This window comes from Epinephelus moara, chromosome 20 (assembly GCF_006386435.1).
Source record: "Epinephelus moara isolate mb chromosome 20, YSFRI_EMoa_1.0, whole genome shotgun sequence".
Classification (NCBI taxonomy): domain Eukaryota; kingdom Metazoa; phylum Chordata; class Actinopteri; order Perciformes; family Serranidae; genus Epinephelus; species Epinephelus moara.
Window position 1 is genome coordinate 8,538,680 of NC_065525.1, and position 24,275 is coordinate 8,562,954.

The following is a 24,275-nucleotide window of genomic DNA, read 5'->3' on the forward strand; positions in this document are numbered from 1 at the left end:
TGTGCCCCCGGGGGGGGGGGGGGGGGGGGGGGGGGGGGGGGGGGGGGGGGAAGGCGGGGGGGAGGGGGGTAGCCAGGGATTACCCATCACACACAGACACAGGGTGACATGCATTCAATATCCTGTCCATAGTAAAATGGCGGAATTGCTAGAAACAGAAAACATGATGATTAAGTGATAATTAAGAAAATAATAAAGCTTGTTAAAGTCATGCGCACCACATGGGCTGTTGGTGCTTATGCTGACACTGCCTCCAGCTCATCTCTCTCTTCCACATTGTCTTTATTAATGTCTCTTTCACACATTGAAATTGTATTGCTCCTCTCTTACTCCAGACTTTCAGTGTCAGTTTCTGTTCCCTGACCTTTGATCCCTGTAGTATCTGGTGACACGCACCCATAATGCTCATAGAGGCAAATATACACAGTCAAACTCCCTGAGTAGTTTCCAGTTACAAACCTGCTGCCAAGTAGGCTATTGCTTATTTGTCATACACAAACAGCAGACACAACCATGAAACCTGACACTGCCACCCATCTCGGCCATGTGGCATTAAAGGGGAACTCCATTCTGTCAGCGTCATCCTGTGAGCATCCCTTTATATAGTAACTGGCTCCTGCTGGGAGTCACTCACATATTTAAAAGTCATGTTCAATTCATAAGCTCCAGTTTTTTTCCTCCCCTGGAGGGTCAGCGAGGACACCGGGTCGGTAATTCCCAGAGAGAACACCACCTTGTGCTTATCCTCGATATTAACTGTCACCACTCGGTGCGTTGAAGTCAGTCGCGGGACAGCTTGTTCATCATCTATTGTGCTGTCATGAGTTGTGCGTCCTCCTTCTGTCACCATGGGTAAGTCAAGGCTTCCATAAAAAGAAAAGGCGGGGGAGTCCACAGTGGAAACACTCAGTGCACGCCAAGACAACCTGCTGGGGTGATCTCTCTGGCCTCTTCTTTGACATTTCATGGAGCGACAGCCAGTTGTTATGGGGCTGCCAGGCACGCACATTTCCTGCCTGGCATTTGTGCTGCTCCCCTCCCTGGGCTGTCTAATTATTTACCCATGGTATGATAATTTACCTCATGACTTATTTCACAAACAGAGCAGGGGAGAGGGACAGAAAACGAAGAGGAAGAAGTGAAGAGGAATGCAAAAAAGCCCCTTAAGTTACATTCCACCACTGCCCATCTTTAGACTTTCCCCAATAAAAGCTTCCCTGAGAAACTGCAGGAATATTTGCTGTTTGTGCTGCAGTTTCAACTGTTTACACAGAGAGCACAGCAGCCTGTATTTGCCTTTGTGCATGAACACTCTGCATCTGTGTGAATATTCATGAACCAACTCAGGGCAGCGGTTATGATCCGCCTCGTGTTGTGTTGCAAATGAGATGAGAGCAGCCATGATGACTAATCCAAAAGCCTTGTCCTGAAACTTCAATGTAGCACCAGTCCACACAAGGTTATCCTCGGCTAGATGGCCCTGCAACAGTATGTCAACAACAGGACCGTAGCCAGGATTTTATAAATACTGAAGGCTCCCAGTGAAACCCCACCTGCCTGAAGAGCTGGGGTCCAGACTGAGGAAAACTAAATTTAGAGGAGGTGCAAGGACATAAGAAGCCAATGCAGAGATGTGATCATACATGAACTTTCAATGAGCAGCACAACTTCAGTGAAAAAAAAATGCACTTCATCTGAGGTTAATTCAGTCCACTTCATAAACATACAGAGAGAAGAGGGATAATGAGACAGCCTGAAGGAACCTATCTGGATTCATACACCCCTTTTACACCAAAATTACCGTGTGTAGGCAGTTTTTTTTTCAACATAGGAAAACCTAATAAAATTGGCTATAGACTCCTTTCCCATTGCCAGTAGACCAGAGCTGTGTTCACGGCTCTGCAGCAGCTAAGCATACCTTTCTGTTTTGTTTTTTCACTGGTGTGTCACATTCAATGTCATGGACAGGCTAGACAACAGGTTAGTAAATAGTAGAAAGTAGCATGTAGGCCTGTGAATCCATTACAATGGTTCTTTTTATACACACACACACACACATATATATATATATATATATATATATATATATGTCACTTATTCAGTCTCTCTTTCAAACTTGGTGCAGACAAATTTGGAACCATGGGTACAGCAACAGATACACAGCCCCATGTGTCGCGTATCAAATTACCCGGATGATCAGGGTATTATTGGCGGCCCATACAGCTAGCGCACTAGAGACTAATGGCAGCCAAGCTAATAGTGAAACAAGTCATTTCCCAGGTTCTGACACTCAAAAAAAAACGTATCCACTGATTTACAGGTGTCTCTTTCACAATAAAAGTCAATGGGGAAAAAAGTCTTTTTGGGCCACAGGACATTGCTTGACAGACCCCAGAAATTGCAGTACCACTGTTTGGCCACTACAAAAATTGGCTTCAAAGCCTGGCAAACTTTCCAGGGGCCTTTTACCAATGTGGTAAAAGGACTAAAATTAGCACCTTCACTCAGGTATTGTACTTACATCGCTGCTGATCGGTGCCGGAGCCGATAAATGCCGATTGTAACCTTTCCCATTACATCCATATGTGGCCCTGCCTTTGAAAGACAAGCGACGGGCTGTTTAAAGTCAGCCCCCAGGCCAGACTTTAGACGTGCCTGAGCTAAGCCCTAGGCAGTAGAATGGCTGGTTTGGACAAATGCACTTGAACTGCAAAAACACTCCAGCTGTCAAATTCAGGTGAATGACCTGAGGGAGACATTTTGCTTCACATATGATCTTAACGACCATAACATTAATGTTCCAAAAGAAGTATATATTCCTGAGGCAGGTATAAGAGGTTTACTCTTGAAGAGTAAACCTCTTATACCTGTTTCTTTTTACATTTATACAGTTTCACGCTTTATGTTTTCTTTGCAATTATATATGACATTTATTTGTTTTTATATGATGGATTATAAGTGTTGAATGTTGTCTCTTCATTCTTCATTATTACCTCACCAAAGTAACTTTCTAACAGCCTTGGTTAAATAACATTAAAGTTATCCCAACTCCATTCAATCATGCTTTAAAGCAAATTAAGTTACATAAACTCAAATGTGATTTCAAGATGTCCACGTAATACAGGATTCCCACACATATTCGCGGATAACATTTTTTCCATTACTTTAAAGGACCCATAATAAAACTTTTCATGACCAATTCAAGCAAATAACACTAATAGAACTGAATAGTTCTTCCCTTAAAATGTTGATTGTATTATTATAGGCGGTCCACAGAAAAGGAGCACTACAGCTTTTGCTCCTCTTGTCCAGTGATAGTCAAATGTACAAGATTTAAACAGATAGCTGGCATACATGGAGGGTGAAACGGAATGTTGGGAGAAAATTAAGAAACGTTCGTGATGGTAGACAAAACATCATGCATTGACACAAAGCTACGCAGAGAAGCACTCCGTTACTTCAGCAGCTACAGAAAATAAATTGGCCTACATTGTGTGGAAGGTTATCCATGGAAGATTACTGTAACAATTAATGTTATTACACACAACAAAATTCCATGACTTTTCAAAAACTGGAAAAAACTTTCATCATGGATAAAAGGAGGCTGCTGAACTTGTTAGAGGAAGTGAAATTTATGGAGTGTTTTATGAAGTGAAGCATTTGCAGCCAAATCCTTTGTCGTCACGCTTTTGATGCCATCCACTCCTGCTTGAAATGTGAATTGACACATACTGCTGTACACACAGCTCAACCACATCAATTTAACCATCGTCCGTGTGAACTCAACACCCAAACCACTGAAGTCAAATGAGAGACTGTGTCAGAGGGCAAGATTTTATTTCCCACAAGATAAATATAGAAAACAAAAGTGCTGCAAAGTCTGCTGAACTTTGAGTAAAAATAAACCCTCCCTGTATTACAATGGACAAAAAACGGATAACATCAGAGGGTGAAGCTGCTCTGTCAGAGGTTGAGGTCAGGCTTCAACCTGCCTGCCCTCTCACTGACACTGAACACTCAAAGATGGAAGCATCAAAACCAGTGAAATCTCTTAACAGCCATCTCAATATGGAGCTATGATCTCAAAAAAACTAAAGAAAAGAAACCTGTTTTCTGTTAACTCAGACTGTTGCCACTGTTTACATGGTGTACAAGGCAAATTAGGGGTAGACACTGATACTTGTCAAATGAAAAAAGAAAAAAAGAAAAAGATCCAGCATGTACATCCCTGCTAAAAAGATGTCTTCTCCTGAAAGTGTTTGGTTTGGGACTGAGACAGGTGGGGGGTGATTATTTTGAGATAGAGAAGCTTCCAAAAATATCTGTGTGAGGTTTCAGTGTTGCTGGGGGAGAGCTTCAAGAGATCAGGCAACTTCACTCAGCAGATTTAAAAAGATAATAAATGTCCCCCTGTGACAGCTCACACTTATCACAGCCAGCGTTGAACTGAAGTTGGCTAAGAACATGAGGGAAACATCTCAGGCTTGTCTGGCAGGAAGAGGAACGCAAAATTCCTCGTTCTGACCAATGTTGAGTTTCAGTTTGCTGCTGTTCAGTTTTTAAAACCACTGTCCTATTCAGGCACTGAGGGGGGGAAGCATCTATGCAAGCACCTGCATCCCGAATAAGGCGTTCAAAGCAAAAAGTCTGAATACAAGTATGAGAAACAATCAACAGCAAATCTAAATAAAAAGAAAATACAACACAAAAAGAATTCCATTTGACGCTGAGAAACAAAAGGTTTGAGGATTGTCCTTCGTTGTATACAGTGTTATAATAATGTCACAAATCAGTTTTTGCTTGGATGAATCTGATGGAGTGATTAGTGTTACCAACATGTCTGTTTTTAACTTAAAAAATGTCCAGTCCCAAAATGCAAAAACTGATATTTTTTCCCCATCAAATTTACATCTCCTTCCTCCCAACAGATCCATCCATTTAAACCATCTGTGACTGACAGAGCCTCAAAAAAAAAAGTAAAAACATGTCGATATATCTTTAACCCACCCTGCACCATATGAGAGTCAGGGATGCCCAGACCCCCTTATAATCAAAACAATAACTGCTTATTAAAACCTTTTCATTGTCTTCATTGTAAATCATACAGTTTGTAAAATGTGTTGTTTTTTTGTACAAAGCATACATCCAAAAGCATGTGATCTGAGAACTGGTGAGCAGAGCCACAGGAGGAGGAGGAGGAGGAGGAGGAGGAGGAGGAGGAGGTGGTGTTAAGGGAGAAAAAAGGAGTGAGAAAAGGAGATGTTAAAGGTAAAATGAGACCCAGTGGGGAATTAGAAGGGAAGATGGAAACGGGAATAGATGGATCGAAATGCGAAGGTGAACCAGACAGAGATCCATGCCTTCTCAGGTGGTTTATTTCTAGCCGGTGTGTGTGTGTATTTATAGAGCAGGGGGATGGTAATCGATAGGCTCATTAAGTCCTCCCGGTAGGAACAGTTCAATAGAAACACACGCAGCTCCTGTCGCCGTCATTAAACTCGTCTGCTTCCGCACAGCTGTAAGCGCCGTCACCTCTCCTGGAGGAGCCCTCAGTTCCGCAACTGAGCCAACCTGGAGTGTGTGAAAAAAAGAGGGAGAGTTTTATTGTTCGGTGCTCTTGTGAAATGAGATACAAGCCTTAAAACGGTGCAGTGCTCTGAATTACAGTTCCAAACTGTCATTGTTATAAACTGGGGTAAAACACTCCCTCTAGCTGTCATCAACATCTAATGACAATCTATATCAAATACTAAAATACATTATACATATGGAGATCTGAATGATGACGGCCTTTTTGGCTCCTTGTTGTTTTGTATCTCTCTGTAGTTCCCATGCATCAATTTCATGGTCATTTTTTTGAGGTCATTTGGGTTTGTTTTCATTTTTTTGTTCATTTTGTCTTTCATAGTCATTATGTGTCTCTTTACCGTTCCTTTGCATTCGTTTTATGGTCATTTTTTGTTGCTTTGTGGTCATTTGAGTATCTTCCTGATTGGTACATGTTAACTTGAGTGACATTTTGCAGGTGGGTGGTCCCTGACACTTTGTGCCCCTTTGCCTGTGCCTGGTAAGCCCAATTAGGCATCCATCCATGATTATAAATATACTGTAACACAATATAAATATGTTGACTGCCAGAGATTTTACATCACTGTTACATACACAGACATCTCCTCAGTAACTCTAGTTGCATGGGGCTATTGTGGGAAAGGTTGAAAATCCACTGGGAGGACTGATTTATGGCAGTGTTGGATTTTTATATTATTTTTGCACCAATGTGATGAAGTACTTTTATTTATCGGGTATTTCATTCACTATTCATGACATTCAGTCTCTCTTTGTGTTAAAGGTTTTATAACAGATTTATAACAGAGCTAGCCTGAGAAATCTACTAGGCCTGATATATGATGTTAGCTTATCACAAATATATTTGCATCTGCATAAATGCTGGTCCGTAACAAACAAGAAATTGTTGAGCAGAAATGTCAAACATATGTTAGCGGTCAATGTAGATCATTCAGAAATGATAGTTTGTCCAACAGAGAGCACTGGCAAGATTATTGTTTAACAGTAAAATGTCCTACTCAGCACACATTTGATCACAATTCTTTATAAACCAAATTAATTTCGCTGAGGGAGTCTTCTATACTAAATATATCTGATTTACAAGAAACTTGATGTTTGAGAAATAAGTGCTAAAACCTAATAAACCAAGCAATCACAAATGTTGAGGAAATAGCAGTTACCCTGGAGACAGGGCCGTGCCTCCTGTACTGGGAACTGGTTAAGCAAAAAAAATAAATGTGAAAATTTTGACTTTTGCACACCTGACCCTGTGGTTCTTTCAAGCAAGATATTGTGGCTTAGAGCTGTGCATGCTGGACTGTCTCATTTTTCAACAAGCGGCAACCAGAACAGAACAATGTGAAAGATAATCACATCACCATTTTACACATAAGGGCTCAAAAAATGGTCATAAATCTTCAGCAAGTGCAGTTTTCTTGATTTACTTTTACCAACTTAAAGCTTAAAGGGGAACACCGCCTAAATTAAGAATCCAAATATGTTATGTCCATAGCCTAGTGAAGCTTAATTAATATAATTTGTGAACATGAGCTACTCTCTCTCAAAGCCAGAAACATCAAGTAAGTGTCTGTGGAGCAGCTCCAGACTTTCTACATGATAACATCACAAATGTGAGTTTGAGCACACCAGATTTTGGATTGGAGAGAGAGTTGTTCATGTTAACTACTATATTTGGACTGTCTTAGAGCATAGGAAGAACATGTACGAATTTTGAAAACGGGCTTAGTTCCCCTTTTAGCTGATAGCCTGCTTCAACGTGAAGCAACATGTTATCCTGTCAGAAATCTGTCGGCAATGAAGTAACAGCAACACCTCTATATTTTAACACCTGCTTACTTTGCATCAGGTTGGCATGCAGGTTGCACAATAAACTTTTTTTGTCCACTGTGCAAATGGCTGGTGAATATTCAAATTTTTGTAGTTATTTTTGGCTGGTGCATGAAGCAAAGCTACAAGCCACCTGCATATTTTACCACCATTTAGCTAGCAGATGGTGCTAATTTTGTACCCTGCTGGCATGCTGGTCCCTGTCTTGTGTCCTAATTATCTTTACTAGAAATAACTTGTGATTATATGGAAAGACCACTACAATAGCTCAGTAGACAGCGAAGCACTTCACTGATATCAACATCAGTACAATTATTTTAAGCAGCTCTTCTTGGCCTGATAAGATAGAGTCTCTTAACTCTATTTCTGAAACAGAGTCGAGTTGAAAATATCTTTATTGATCAATTAATCTGTTGACTATGTTTTGGCTAATTGCTTGATATCGATATGTTAGAAAACAATTAAATGTGCCCATTACAATTTCTAAGAGCTCACAGAGGAAACTATAAAGGAAGATCAGGTCATGACATCAGTGACAGCATTCGAATTTTACATTGGTACCAGACTTTGGTGCTAGTTTTTGTTATACACCTATATTTCACCTTTGACTGAAAAATCCTTCCACACAATTAAAAAACACACATTATGTGATGCCGACTGATGTTTTTTTTTATCTAAATGTGCAAGTTTGTTCTCCTTTTTATTGGTAAAAATGATCAAATCTGTTGAAAACCTGAGAGATTAACTAACAATTAAAGGATTTATTTAACTTTTATTTTTGTTAATTTAACTTAAAAATTATTTTTCCAGTAACACTGTCAATCTGCAGATACTCCGAGTCAACCAAAACTTTAATGACCAATTACTACAAACTACAAACTTTTTTATTTAAAGAATATACTGTGCTGTGCTTCTTAAGTTAAGGCTGCAAAGGCCTATTTTTACTGCAATGTTTTTTATGTCAAAACATGACAAACTGCTGTCTACTTCCCCTACCACAGCTCATTTGACTTTTCTCATGACCCTTATCATATTAATACAACATCCTCCTTCTGTCTTCACTCATGACTTTGCGACCACAACAACAGTGTTCTGTGTGTGGGGGTAGAGTGCTGCGTAATCTAATTTACTCATCTCATGCTCTATTCTAACTGCAAAATTGCTTCTTCATGTGCTAGTTATTAGCTCAGTGCCAGAGAATCAAAAGAATTTACCAGGTGAAGTGTGGGAAGATTAAGTGTCTTGCCTAAGGAAACATGAGCCAGACACACAGATGTTGCCTCTAAGCTGTAACTCAGTAGCTATGGGAGGGAACATTATTGTCTTGTACCAAGTATAGATACTGGTCCTTACCGTCGAGACAGCTGGTCCTCCTTGTCCTGGCTCCGTGAGCTCTCTGCGCCCACTGAGCCGGCTCCTGCAGGCAGCTGGCTGAGCTGGTCCATCACCTCCAGGCCATTCTCCTCTGCTATTTGGTGAATCAAGTCATCCACCTGCTCCTGAGGCGTGGTCAGCGTCATTGCCGAACTCATAGAATCCTCCATCACCTGGTGCAGGAAAGAGTGTGACGGATCTGAGTTTAATTTTTTTTACGACTTTAAAAAAGTATAGAATATCTTACCATGCATAGTTTTCAAAAGCAGGGCACCATAACTGTATGAAAATACATAGACAAGAACAAATGCACATAGTCTGCAGCCACTCACTGAGGTGTGGACGTCCAGGTTCTGGACTTGGGTTTCAAACTTATCCATTACTGCAGAGACCTTCTGAAGATCCATGGAGGACAGAGCTTTGTCCAGAGCTTTGGTCACCTGGCCCATGTTTTTGGTAACCTGATGGAAAAAACTTCTTTAAATACATTTGTCTCATTCTGGAGAAACAAAAATGATGTGGTAATAAGAAGAGTAGTTGCTCTATAACCATACATTTTGAACATAAAGTAACTTACTGACTTCATGGTGACAGCAGTCTGGACCTTAGAGGCTACTGCGTCCACTCGAGACGCCATACGCAGAAAATTGAGACCTTCATTTTTTTTTCGGATAGCGTTCTCTGCATAAACTCTGGCACATTCCACATTTTTCTGTTGCAAAGCCTGGTGATAAGACAAAGACACTGTTAACATAACTGCATCTGCAAGTCACCGTTAGTTTACCTCATTTAGTACAATCTTGCATGTGTATGTACAAAAACGGTAATATGGCAGACGGACAGAAACACCTTTGTATAGTCTTCAGTGTAAACAACATTGTACATTAGCTGAGATGTCTTTTTTTTTGTTTTTTATTACGTCAACACAGGCTGCAACTGATGATGATTTTCATCATGGAGTTATCAAGCATTTTACTTTTATCTAATCTATCAAACCACAAATATGCTACATTTGTATGTTTCATATGTATCATATTGTATAAATAATAAAATTCTTTCCAGTCCATCAACATTTCTCAAGTGATGTAGTATATGAGCTGACTTTGTCATTGGGAGGTGATGTGGATGGTGGATTGCATGACAGTTAGGCAAGATGGATGCCAAGCTTTAGACCACTGTTTGGGTGCAACAGACAGCAAAAGCCAGGATAGTGCCATGAAAAGCGGTCGTTTTTTCATCAAAACATCACCACGTTTTTTGCCGGGATTGTGCCACCAAAACTCGGTCTTTTAAGCCAAAACATGATTTCTTCTAACCATTAACAAGTGACTTTTGTGCCTAGACCTGACCAAATGTTAACCACAGTATTGAAACATAAAGAAACATGAAGTTTTAATATATTCGCTACATACTAACATACAAACGTAACATATCCACAAATAAATATTAAGGAGGATGCATCGCTGGTGTGACTAAATATGTATGCAATAAACAAAATGATTTATATAACTTACTGATCATGTTGCAGATAGTGCTGCCTGATTAGACCAGGCATTTTAAATCACTTTTTAAATATAAGTTTGTAAAGTTCATTTATTCTTGTCTTTGTTCATATCACAGTCGTTTCATGTGTGTACCGCATCTTGAAAAGTGTGCCTCGCATAAAGTTGGCAATACTAACAATCATAATCTTTACAACAGTAATAAAAACCAACAACAGCAGATTCCTCCCCCTCCATTTTTCAAATCCATGTGAGCTCTAAGACAGGATATGACAAGTAAAGTGAAGAATTCCTGACCAGTGAGAGGATAAGGGATCATTGTGACTCTGGTTGTTTAATGAAAGAAGTCATACCTCTTCTCTAATCTCCAAACCAAACATGCATTTAAAACAGGAACAGAAATACCTAATGACCCTACAGCAACAGTATTCACCTCTAAAACATAGAAACTAGCCATTCATGATAATAACAACAGTGACATAGCCAAGGCACTCATTGTCAATGCTTACACTCGTACTGCCCCCTGCTGACTGATGTGTAAACTCTCTGAGTCATTTGACCTGTGGAATGTGCATGAATAATCTACTGATAACAAACTGACCAAGGAGAGTAAAAGGTTATTACATAAGGTGAAAATACAACTGAATATATCAGTAAGTACTACTTTTATTAAAATCTAACTACACTGAACCCAAATCTAATCGCAACACTGTTTTTACTCCCATTTTTCACTTGTTTAAGTTGAAGATCTAAGGCTTTTTTTGCTCCCTTGATATACTTGATATACTACTTTTAATTTTGGTAACAACTTTGTTTTAATCCGTGTTTGTGAGCACTTCCCCTTTTTAATAATCCATCCACCTACACATCTACAAAATGTCAAACATAGTTTTACTACATTTGATCAACTTATAGGATGTAAAGGAAAAAAGAAATGAGAAAAAAAATTCAAATTTTTTTAGTCCCTGACTAGATGTTAAGGGAAAGAAAAGGCTTCATATTTGTTTTTACATCCCATTTTAATTATTTACCTCCCTGTATTGTCTATTGATGTATTCAGTTGTGATGGGGCTGTAGACACAATGACTTAATAGGTCTGGAAAAATAAGAGCACAAGCCCCAGACAGCCACGCCCGAACATCATCATCATCCTTTAGAGGCAGACTGGATGCTTTACATTGTGCACTTGTGCTAAACATGGAGCCATTAGTGAGTAAATACACTTTTAAATACCAATCCCTAATAACAACATTTCCCATCATTTAAATGCTTTGGCCAAATTAAGCTTGGTCTCTTTTAAGATTATTATTTTGGGGGGATTTTGCCTTTGTTAGAGAGGTCACAACAGAGATAAAGACAGAAAATAATGAAGGGAGCGTGAGAGGAGTATGACGCTACAAAGGCCCCTGTAAATGGAATAGAACATTGTGTGACATTGTGAACACAGAATATGGCATGCATTTCAACCATTCAGCTGCCACAATACCCAGTTTTCTTGCTCTTAAACTTGGGCCACTTTGCTCACCTTCTTGACCTTGGCTTGCTCCTTTTCTGAATCCTTCTCTGCCCTCTTGGCCATTTTCTCAAGCTGCTTGGCAGTGAACTGTGGACCACAATGAAAGACGTACAAGAAATGAATAATTAATCCCCTTTTATGGGCTATATCAAGCTGATGTGGATTCAGTCTTGTCAGAGATACATACATACCTTGAGCTGGAAGAGTGTTTCTGCAAAGACAGTGAGAGGCAGTTAGAGAGTTGTGTAGGGTATATAATTTAAACTGTCACAATATTATAAACTGAAATACTGGATTTTCATTCTCTGAGATTGATGACTAACTTTTAAAGAGCTGTCTGGTCTACAGCTGTACGATATGCTAAAAAAAAATCATATTGCAATTACTTTGACAGACATTGCAAGTGCAATTTCACTTTCACTGAAAAAACCAAACAAGCCTGTTCCCTTACATCTGGAATATGATTTGTAGGCCAGGGCCTCTCTGTGGCACCAAAGTGTTTCATTTATAATGGAATATTGTGACACACTTTCCTTTATTTTTATTTTTTTTAAAATGCAGTTCCTGCGATTTGGATATTGCTCTGATAATATTTCGATAAACTGTGCAGCCCTTGTCTAGTCTGTCTTTTCTTTGCTTTAAGATAAGTGCATTTTCAGTGGAAAAAGTAGTGTTGTAGAGACTCATTTTATATTTGCAAAATATTTTTTGTGCTTAGAAATCTTGTTTGTATTTGTGGAGGTGTTTTATTTTTACAAATTACACTTTTAACACACGGATTGTCGATCTGTTCACACAAATAATATTGAAACAAATGTATCCCCATATTTAAGTTAACAACAGTAATGCATGCTTTGAATATCTTGTCAAATGTGTGAATGGGATTTCTTTCCTCTAGGGGCCACTTATAATGATATGACTTCGTGGGGGCCTCTGACTGGGCCTCTTTGTTATAAACTGGACAAATGCTGTTTAAAAAAAACTGCAAATTGTTGTACCATAAAATAATAAAAGGGGAACATGCTCTCAAACGCACAAAAAAAATAAAATAAATAAATGACAAGAAGAAGTTGCAGTCAACACAAATGTTTCTGAAAGGGCTGTTACTGTTTTCCAGCAATGGGACGACGATAAAACATTACTCACTGCTCATATAGTATCTTAATTCTATAGTTTAATTAAAATGTCACAACAAATATAAACATGCGAGGGGAATAAATACAACATGGACAAAATGCTAACCCACAAATACTGAATCTTTAGGTTATAATTCTTAATGTTTTTGTACAAGAACAAGACGTTTTATCGAAGCTACACTAATCACATTTAGAGGGAGTGTGACATTCCTGACACATCAGTCATTTATTAGGAAAAGATTCAGTGACAGGCAGCGTTAAGACACCGTGTTAAATTAGACCATAGGCTAAATTATTAGTCAGTCTTGCGATTACATATGGATTTGATAAACGAATGAACTGAGATAAAAACAGGTTTGACAGCTAGCCTAGCTAACCACCCACCCAAGCTAACAAGCTAATGTTAGCTATGTATCATTAGATTGGTGGCAGAGCCAAAAAAATAAAGCCAATTGTTATCAAGATAAAGCGTTCAGCTGTTAAAACACGACATACCATCCATGTCGAGACGATTATGATTCCAGGTGATCACAGGAAAACTAACTATCAGCCCCCCAACAGTCTCGTCTTGGTTTGTTTTGTTATTACGATGGATCAGACACCGCACTTCCTGGTCCAAAAGTAGTCACGTGATCATAATTTCTCTTCTTCTGTTGATGTTTTATGGCGGTTGAAAAACAACGGAGTGGCGCATTACCGCTATGATGTGGCATGAAGTGTGTATAGGGACTCAGAATGCACAGTACTCATTTGCTTGAACACATTTGTCCATTTAGAAGTTACATTTCCAAAACAGTTTACACACAGGCCTACACTGACAGTTGCTGGTCAAAATGATACTCACAAAACATTAAAAATATGCAACTAATGCAAATATTTCCATCAAACAACACAACTTGCGATCAAATAAATACATTCTTTCAGTGAATCATTACATGCCTGTACATGCTTAATGTCTGTGTCATGTGTTAATACTTTTCATTGTTACAGTATGTGCCAAAAAATGCAAGCAAGTATATGACAGCATGAATTAAATCCCCTTTCCAAAGAAGATTTTACTGAAGATAACAAACACTGCAGCACTCTGCATCTGCCCCTTTGCACTATTGTGACATGCCCTGTTTAAATATTGTAAAAAAATAAATAAATCAAAAAACAAAACAAAGACATTTTTTAAGAAACATTTAGTCATTTATTTTGTCATATTCATAAGTATTCATTACTATGAGCCTCTGGCCTCTTTGATTCATGCTTGCAAACAGCAGCACAGAGGTGACAACTTTTATAGATAAGGACTGATTGCTAATTGATGAGTTTCACACAGGTGCATTAGAGATTTATTTCTACGCAACGCAAGTAATTTCGATCAGATGTGAAGAGATGTTTTCTTTGTGTTTACCACAGTTAATACAGGAGAGTTTGGGGTCTTTCTATGAGATCTGCTTTAATTGTTTTAAAAAAAAAAGGTGTAAAAACTGCGTGAAACCAATGAAAATGTTCTAAGACATATGTAAGAGACGACCTCTGTTGTGCTAAGAAGGTGATGATGAAGATCAAATGGATCCCAGTTTCATTTAGTGGGTCTCAGCAATTGGGAAAAACTGTAAAAAATTAAATTTAAGGACTTTTCAGAGACTTTCCACGTCTTATTCCCTCAAATTCAAGGACCCAACACAGCATAGTTTGAGACATGCATCAAGGTTAATTATAGTTACACACAGAGAATTTTTATAATAAGAAGTAGGCTTTACAGAAACTCACAAAATAAATAAATAAATAAATAAATAAAAAGAGTGAACGTGTCTTTAAATGTGTCTTTAAATTTGAATTCACTAAAGTATATTGTTTGGACCATGTTGTAAGTTACTAATATTTATATTAATTCTCTCTCTATTTGCATTAACATAAAGTTGTTGTTGGCTACTATTAGACAAGACTTGTTTTCATACATGCTAAAGTAATGTTAGCTCACACAAACACATTTTATGGGCCAACCACAAACTCTCCAGGCAAGGTAAAAACAACAAATGGAGCCCATGTCTGGTAACATTAAAATCTAGGCCTTTTACCTGATATTGCAGAGTCTGGTTGGAATAAAGACATTCAAGTCAGTTCATTAAGCTTTATTGGCATAACACCTGTCTCTGAGGGCAGAGCTGACACAGCCTGTGTCTGCCAGTCTCTGTGACCATCCATTATCTACCTGTACCAGCGCGCGCATTTTCGTTCGAAAGTGGTCTCCACAGTTACAGGCAGCCATCACTACAAACCCCACAGCCATCGGTGCAGGGCCACGACCTGGACCCTTTAAACTGTCAGTTTGTGTCATAGTCAGCATCTCAGACATGTCTTTGCTTACCAAGCTGTTTAGTGGAGGAGAAAAAGTGAGAAAGACGTCCTGCCAACAAGACGAGACAGAGAAACTTCCAGACAGAGAGGAGCTGCTGATGAAGAAGAGAGACTATCTGAAGAAAAAGATTGAGCAGGAACTTCTGTTTGCCAAGAAAAACTTCAGAAAGAACAGAAAAGGTGAAATATTTTTAAATGTGCTGATAGGCTCTAAATTATCTATATGTCTTGTATAATTCTCACCCATTCAATTAGCCTGGGAAGCTAATAGTGTTAGCCGAAAATCTTCCGTTAGCAAATCAGCTAACGTTAACTAACTTGAACTGCTAAGCGACCTATGCAAGCAAAATGACACCATTTAAGGCTAACCCAAATTTATTAGCAGTCATGTAAGAAGTAAATTAGCATGTATTATATGAATGCCATTCAGTGTAGTCTACTAGACATATTGTTATTGAATGGAAATCACATTAATACATCAATGCAAGACATATCTCCAATGTTGGGGAAGCTAACGTTACTTTGAAAGCATAGCCTTGCAAGCTAACGATTAATACACTTAAGGCTGGAAGAAGTTGAACTACAGGAGAAATCTGGGTTGGTTAACTGAAGCTACTTGGTAAAAGTAGCGTAAATTACTTTATAAAAAATGATCATTTTGAGAATGTAAATGTGATATGAAATTATAACAAAATATAATACAAAAACTCCACATGCTAGCAAAAAAGTGCCCTCTTGTTCACTAGGGGTGTAACATTATGATACACTGATCTTAAGTGACATATCAATTCAGTGATTCAACAATCTAATATTATCTATGCAAAGTGAAAACATCGATTTGTCATTTTAAATTCCCATGGTAGTCTTTGTGTGTTGAATCAAATAGAAATCAGAGACTTTTTGATATCAACAAATATCCTATCATTGTCCAAATAATCAAATATAATATGGTTTTGTGATGGTACTTGTGATTTACACCCCTATTGTTCACAGGTCATAAACCAAAAAAAAAAAAAAAATCCCCGCTGTTCGTGGAAAGTGCAGGAATGTCAGCTTTGGGTTGTATTTAATATCCATCAGTCAGACACCTGCCTTCAAGAAACCACAGTCCAGGTGGGGGGTTCAGTTAGCCAGGTCACTCTCAAACAACATGCACCAACTTCTCTTTGAAAGGGGTTTCAATTACTGTAGAGAAGCAATGATAAAATAAAAAAAAAAAGCATTCCTTTGCTTTTATGGCTCAAAAAGTATTGTAGTTTCAGATCTCAACCACACAAGAAAATGGCAAAAAAAAAGTAAACTACTGGAATCACTACACAAATATGAATGTAATTGAACTACCAGGGAGCTACTGCAGAATGTAGTTTAACTTCTAGTTTATTTCCATGTATTACACCACTTCCCAACACTGATTTTGACATGTCGCTGGAGGAACAGGTGTGGGTAATGTTAATTACAATATCATGATATAGTACACTTGTTTACTAATTTACATAGTTTGTTAAAGTTTATTAAAGGGAGAGATACCACAGTGCAGATTGTATGACACAATGTCTGACCTTTGACAAATGTACAGAGAGCACAAGTGTTGAATCCAGTTTATTGCCAAGTAGGTTTTCAGGTACGTAAATTTTGCTGTGGTGTATTGATGCATAACACAAACAAAGTGAGAGAAAATAAAATGAAAACAAGAAAAAAATATTAAAGAAATATGTACAATAGATTTGGTCCCAAAGATGTGCATTAATGTAACACATATAGATGGACAGATGTGAAGACATTCATGTAAATACTGTATAATATTTTATCTTTCATGATATGGCTTACTGGGATTATAAATGAAACTGAGACATATTTAATTCATAATTAGTTACATATCTGCAATTTTTCTGTTGTGATAAGTTAAAATGTCTGCTGTGAAAAAGGTCTAAAGTCAAAGTCTGGTAATGAGGACTATTGTATTTCAATACTGTATTATGCTATAGTGACAGAAACAGGTGTGTCTGTATTTTAGAAAATCATGTGCTGAGGAAGAAACCTGCATGCTTCCTGCATTTTCACACATCCCTCACAGAAAACTTATACAGTAACAATTAAAGCTGCCTTTCAGATAACATTTCTCAACAGTTACTGTGTGATGACTGCGATGTTGCTGTTTAATCTGCAAATTCCCATGATTCTGTTTTTCTTTTTACTTGTTGAGAGCATTCCTACTCATATCTCGCTGTGCTCTCCTCACAGTGGCTCTGCAGGCACTGAGAAGAAAGAAGTGGTACGAGAAACATCTGAAGGACATCGACTGCACTGTTCAGGCCATGAGGTCCACTCATAAACACACGTAAGGGAAAAGACATCAGCGTAAATGGTCATTTAAATTATGACATGTATGGATATCTGTAAGAAATGGAGCAGGATGAAAAGAAGAACTCGTAAAATGTTAGTTATTGTAGATAATAAGTAAGAATTTGGATACAGTTTATAATGATACTGAAGCAAAGTGAACGTATGTGATGTTATGTTTTTTACATTTGATTTGAGTTTGGATCCAGCTCATAGCAAATGTTATAATGTCCTCTTTATGTGTAAAGCCTAATAGAGTTTTAAAGAAGGGTTTAACTGAGACAGGAACTTTCTGCTGGCTGTTTCAGACATTTTGTCAACGAGGTGAATGACCTGATCAAAGACATTACAGAGGAGCAAGATCTGATTGAAGACATGTCAGACGCCTTCCACACATCTGTGATCTTAGGAGTGGAATTTGATGAGGTACAATGACAGTATTTCCTCAAGAGATTTTATTTTAGTGTAGCTTTTTTGATTTCAGGCGTGGGCTTTGTTTATTTAAACTGAATCGAATTTTTGTATTTTTTTGTATTTACACGTAATTCTGATAAATATAATTTGCCATATCACAATAAATCGCTCATGCAGTCAGCCAAAGATGTGGTGATTTGTGGTGATATAAGCCAGTTGCTTTGTGTGTGGTTTGCTCAGGATGAGCTGCTGGCAGAGCTGGAGAGTCTGGAGAAGAATCTGGATGAGAGTCTCTTTGAGAAAGACAGAATGGAGGAGAAAGACTTTTGTCCCAAAGTGTCACCCATTGCATCACCTTCTCAACCTGGTAAGAACCATTTTAGGAGCAGATGCAGAAACATAGTTAGTTAGCTTTGTTGGTAAAGCAGAAGACTTGTCACACCATAGTGCTCATTTGTGTGGTAGTGCTAACGTGGTAGTGGGCAACTTCACATGTTAGCTTCCTTAATAATAGTTGGAAAGCTGATGATAACTGCTAAAATACCATGGTATAACACATTGGTGCAGTTGGCTGCAGCAACTACTAATTGATGCAAATTGCTCAGAGTCTTTGTCTTTTCTTTCCCAAAGCCAAGACGGAGGAAGATGAGATTGAAGATGATTTAGAGTACCTGCGGCGCTGGGCGAATGGACCCTTACAGCCACACCATCAACCACAACACACGGGTATAAACGGAATAAATAAGTTGAAATGATATGTTATTGTTCATGAGTGTTCGATGTTTATGTGGGTATTTGTCTTCTCTACAGCAAAGTATCAGTGAAAAAGAGTAGCTTGCAGAGTCAGTAAAAGTATTTCATGTAATGCACAGGGTCTATATAGAGTGCTGCAGGGATGACATTTATTTGTAAGCGAACACGAAAGCCCTGGTTCCGTCGTCAAAAGGCCAATGGGATTTCACCATTCTTTCTTCTGTGGCAAACAAAGTTTATGATACCATAATCTTCACAAATGAAAACCGCTTTATGATTTTAAAGCATAAATGCAATCACCAGAAGTAAAAAGCTAACATTAGGCTATACATGAAAAACACTACGGTCACATGACTTCAGCATCGCCACCACAACAAAGGCTACAAAGCCGTATTCGGCATTTTGACGTCCTGTGTAGCAACTGTCTCTTTTACGACACCTAAAAGCTTTGAAATTTACAAGTGGGGTTTTTACTGACATATTTTATGTTGTAGAAAAAAAATGTGAAAATGTGTTGTGATCACCAAAGACCTTATTTCAGGAGTCTAACCAAAAACCCACTGACTTCAAGGTGAAGGAAGCAGGAGTGCTAAAATGCTAACTAATTTCTGGGTTTTAGGACTCATTCCTGCAGCATTCCATTATAGAAACTACAATTTTTGTTGTTGTAAGGTATTATGAGCTCTGTAACTACATGCACTATAATTAGGGCATTGTTTACAATACTAAATGACTAAATGACTTCAATCTTGAGCTGTCCCCTTCCCCTCAAACTCCCTGCATTGTTCCCGCTACTCTTGCCTGCTTTAAAAGCCTCCTCACCAGTGTCTCTTGTTATTTGGTGAATTACTAAAAAAAGTTTATATATATATATATATATATATATATATATATATATATATATGATCTTTGCTGTAGCTGAGAGGTTCTCTGAAGACATTGTGAAACACAGTGTGGCCTTTCTCTGTTGGCTGTCCAGGTCTTTCTTAGAGTTTTCTTCAGAGTTTTTGTTTCAAATTGCTGAATGTTATAAAAATAAACATTGATATAACACCTTAATAATGGCCTCCAGCAGGAGACAGTGATTTGTACTCAGGATTTCAATCAACATGAGTGTTTTAATTATTTGTTGATTATTATTATCCATTACACACAGACTACTTGAATAGTAATGAAAATAATTTGATCCCTGAACATGTACATGTAGCCTAAAGGTTTATGTTGGCTTTTGGGTTTGCAACGCCTCACAGACAGCCTGTCACTCAAGCAGTACCGCTCCTAAATATGTGTTACTTTAAATATATGTTAATGGGTATGTTAAAAAAAAAAAAATCCTCCCATGTACAGTTGTCATGAACGCTGAAATTAACTATAAAGATTAAAACAGTTTCATGTACCAGGCTGTAAACATTTTATTTCTGCTGTAAAGTTGGGCATCCATGGGGACTGACTCTGTTTTGGTCCCAAACTGCAGTTTTTGGCACTTCGGCATTGGCTTTATTTTTCAGTCCTGGAGGTTGCTGCTTTGTCCCAACTGACTCGCTCTCCCGCAGTAAAAAACAACAATATAATCAGTATAATTAATTGTAAACCCCCTGGCATGTGGCGATCCCTGAACTGCCATCTGGTAGCAATAAATACAGCAATTTGTTTTCTTCATAATAAAACAAGTTTACTTCACTTATCCCTATTTGCCCTTTAAGTCCAGTGTCTCACTTCTGCTGTGAGCAACTGTGCAGGATTAGAGTCTGTCACCCAGACAGAGCGAGTGACGGAGACAGGGAGGGAGTGGCAGAGACGGGGAGAGGACTGCTGGTTAAGCAGTAGCCTCAGACACAGCACAGGCTCCTAATGTGCTGTAGCATAGGCTGGTCAAAATGTGAGCACCATGTATGTGGGCATGTAAGGACTGTACTACAGCTGACTGAAGCCAAATGGGGTCAGGAGCAAGCCAGAAGGAATATACAGGTAGGGACGAAACACACTTAAAGTGCAGGGTAGGCTTTTCTGTATATGGACTGTAGATGGGAATATATCTGTGTCTACTGACCCACCACCCTGATAACTTATGAAGTTTGTATTACTTTTTGCTATCAGCCATAGAGACAATACTAAATTCATCCCAGTCCAGAGCTATGAGCTATCCCAGTCCAGGTTTACGAGCATTAGAATAATTTTATTATGGCTTTACGATCCTAACATCAAGGTAATTCATTTAACATCTATCATTAGTACAGATGGTAGATAAGATGTGTCCTGTGAGACAAATGTGCAGATGACCACATCTCTTTGTTATTGTGATAATAATGCTGATTAGTAACAACCATGCCGACAAAGCAGCTATGGAATTATCAGCCCACCAAGCCCTCTTTATGATGATGTTTACAGTTCGTACGATGCTTCAGCTCCATCATCCACCAAGGTACAACTGTTTCCAGCACCGTATTAATGTTTGGTGCCTTGTCCTCAAAGCAGTTGTATATATTAAGATACCTCATCATGGCTGATCATTGTTCACAATAATAAACGCCATTACGCTGATATGATGTAGACACAGCTCTAACGCTCTTAAGAAATTAGCACAATCCAATTTAAAAGGTGTTGTTGCTCTTCATACCAAACAAATACTGTGACCACATACCTACACACACACACACACACTGCTGGAAATCCTCCAGTCAGCAGGTTTACCTCATCTGACCTGCAGGCCTATGACAGTCCAGTGTTTCTCTTATATCTGTGAGGACTATATTTAGTAGACAAGAATTAAAATAGAGGCCGGAGAAGATGGGGTGTAAGTAAAGAGCACCTTTAATGAGTTTAATGGGTACATTCACCTTTACTGTAAACATGTCCCAAATCAAGGATGCTGTTTGAGTAGGTAAAAATAGTCAGTCAGTGTGAATCTTCCACCTCTCAGTTACAGAGAGCCCCCCATCGTCACAGTCCAACAATGAGTCCGAATCAGCCAACTGTACTCCTCAACCGCCTGCCATCATCATCACAGCTCCATCACGGGAAGACATCCACGCCTCGCCATCCACCATTACTATAGCTGATGCCATCAAAGAGAGGAGGCCTTCTTCTGCACCCTTTGTAGTGGGGAAGAAAGTAGAGACCAGACAGTGACTCAGCATGTCCTGCCACAGAAGGTAAAATAGGAATCAAACTTTGGTGAACTCAGAGAGGGGAGCAAAAACTCTGAAACTACAGTTTACTGCATAAATAGCAGTAGTAGTTTACTACTGTAGCCTATAAACAGTAGTGTAAATAGTATTCAAATCCTTTACCAAAGTAAAAGTTGAATTAGCAGTACATTTACACAACAAAATGCCCTTACTGCAAATAATCTCTCTTCAGAGTGTCATATTATTATGTACATATTAAATTATTCTTATTTATTCAATCAGTGTGAACAGCTTCTAATGCTGCACCTTGTTGAGGTTTTCATGACTGTATGCACTTTTTTGCAAACCTTTCCCAAGTGGCAGCTTAGTCACAGGTGTCAACCTTTAGTGACACCAACTGTTTATCTTGGCCACTTTATTTGGACAGAACATGTTATACAGAGAACAAAATGAGAGTATCTTGAGAGTATTAGGTTTGTTCGTCATCATTGTCATCATTAGCATCATAATCAACCAGTTTCACAACAACTTCTGTGCACTTTAATTTGTTGGTAAGGCAGGGGCAGTCTGGAAGGATGTAGGCCATCAGTTCCAGGAGGGCCAGTGGTGCTGGGGTCCTCCACTCAAGTCAAGAATCAGCATACCTGTAAGAACAAGTGGAAGATACTTATCGTCCAATTTAGTGAGGTGCCAAAATGTCTAGAAATGACCTATATATATTATACCATTTTATTATTAGAGCAAGATAATGAACATTTATTTATTGCATTTATGATAAGTATACCTTTGTTATCAGTTGCCAGGCTTAACCATGACTCCATCAGTCCACAGTCTTGATTTTAAGTACTCAACAAACATGCAACATTATGTTCAGCACAAAACCAATCTCTCAAAAAGTCTTGCCATCACCTTTCAGTTTTTGAACAAGGCTCATTCCATCGATGATGCATGTCAAGTGTTCTCTACTATCTTCAACTGCTGATGCTGATTTCTCAAACTCTCTCGAAAGAGCGGCCTTGTTAGTAGTCCATTATGAGCCATCTGGATTTGAGGGTGCTCAAAGCAGCGGACCAACTGGATGAGTCAGGACATCTTTAAGGATTTTAACTTTGCAAAGCAATGCCCAAGGAGATCTCTATCTGCTTTTACTACCATCACCCTGTTTTGTGCTTACTTTACACATCATTTTTTCGTGATGCTTGAGAATGTCCTCAGATACTGTTTTCTTATTTTGTCATAGAACTTGGATGTTTGTGACTCTTTCTCCAAACGTTAACTTCTAAACCTCTGATATGCTTCCTCTAGGGTCTGTTGAGCTTGCAACAGATCGCTGGCTATGTCTGATGACACAGACTGATGATGTCAGGCTGATCTGGACCTGGAGGGTTCAACCAGCTTTTCTCCATAAGCTCTGCAAAGGCATTTACATTTGCCCTATGCTTCTCTATCCTGGTCTCCTGTAGATCTTGATGTCTGAAACAATCTGAAGACCCATTGCCTGTCATGTCCCTGAGTTGCTTCAGATACTGACTTCTGTTTTCTTAAGTGAGATAACATCTGGTGAATGCTGCAGTTTTCAGACTGAAACCCTTGGTTCCTCGGGCAGTCTGGGTATCCTTGTTTACAGTCTCCTCAATTGTCTGGTCCACTGGAATCATACCAGTGGAATTGTTCCTGCCCAGCTGGACAGAAAACCACCATTTACAAAGTGTGCATGAACACCAGGATGATCAACCTCCAGGCAATACTTCCGAGCGTAGTAGTATGTCAGGTATCTGGTCTAGTTGATCTTATCATAAGCAAAACACATTGAATGATGGTACTAATCGCTGCAAGATGCATGAATAATTAAAATATGTATCCCTGTGTTTTTGTTACCTTGGAATGAACCCTTTATATCTACAGAGGGAGCAGATCCTCTTCCACAGGGCCCGTTATTTGGCACCGCTACGTTTCTACAGTAGCTCAGAACAGACAAGTATGTGTAATTTTATGTGTGAGGCAAACTTATGCATTGCAAATATTGGTACCTACAATCTTACAGTAGACTGCACACAAACCTACTGTGCAGTTACTGTAGGACAGTAATGGCAAAAACAATGAGTGTCCCCAAAAAAATTGTTGTTCATTTGAAATGGTTATCATATTTAAAGGTACTTGTATGGACCCTACAAAAAAAATGGTACTTTAGAGATTTTGCAACCTCAGATGATACCAAATTCTGGCCTGGCCCATGGAGCATCAGCCTGGAAAAACAGTTGTATAATGTCTTCTGTGGCTCTGGAGTAACAATTGTCCCATCTAACATAGGACATAGGCAGTAATTATAATGTATATTGAAGGACATTTT

General features: G+C 38.7%; 2 protein-coding genes across 2 annotated transcripts; one reads left to right on the forward strand and one right to left on the reverse strand.

The window, feature by feature from the left end:
* Nucleotides 1-3,820: 3,820 nt before the first annotated feature.
* On the reverse strand, nt 3,821-13,566 carry chmp1a (charged multivesicular body protein 1A). Its single transcript, XM_050073556.1, has 7 exons — nt 13,437-13,566; nt 11,997-12,016; nt 11,815-11,892; nt 9,365-9,511; nt 9,120-9,248; nt 8,767-8,960; nt 3,821-5,571 (listed from the first exon to the last, which is right to left on the reverse strand). The coding sequence occupies exons 1-7, from the start codon at nt 13,441-13,443 to the stop codon at nt 5,550-5,552; spliced, it is 597 nt and encodes a 198-aa protein (XP_049929513.1). The 5' UTR covers nt 13,444-13,566; the 3' UTR covers nt 3,821-5,549.
* Nucleotides 13,567-15,286: 1,720 nt separating this feature from the next.
* On the forward strand, nt 15,287-21,926 carry LOC126408080 (charged multivesicular body protein 4b-like). Its single transcript, XM_050073445.1, has 6 exons — nt 15,287-15,470; nt 17,532-17,628; nt 17,939-18,056; nt 18,285-18,411; nt 18,675-18,770; nt 21,718-21,926. The coding sequence occupies exons 1-6, from the start codon at nt 15,287-15,289 to the stop codon at nt 21,924-21,926; spliced, it is 831 nt and encodes a 276-aa protein (XP_049929402.1).
* The last annotated feature ends 2,349 nt before the right edge of the window (nt 21,927-24,275 follow it).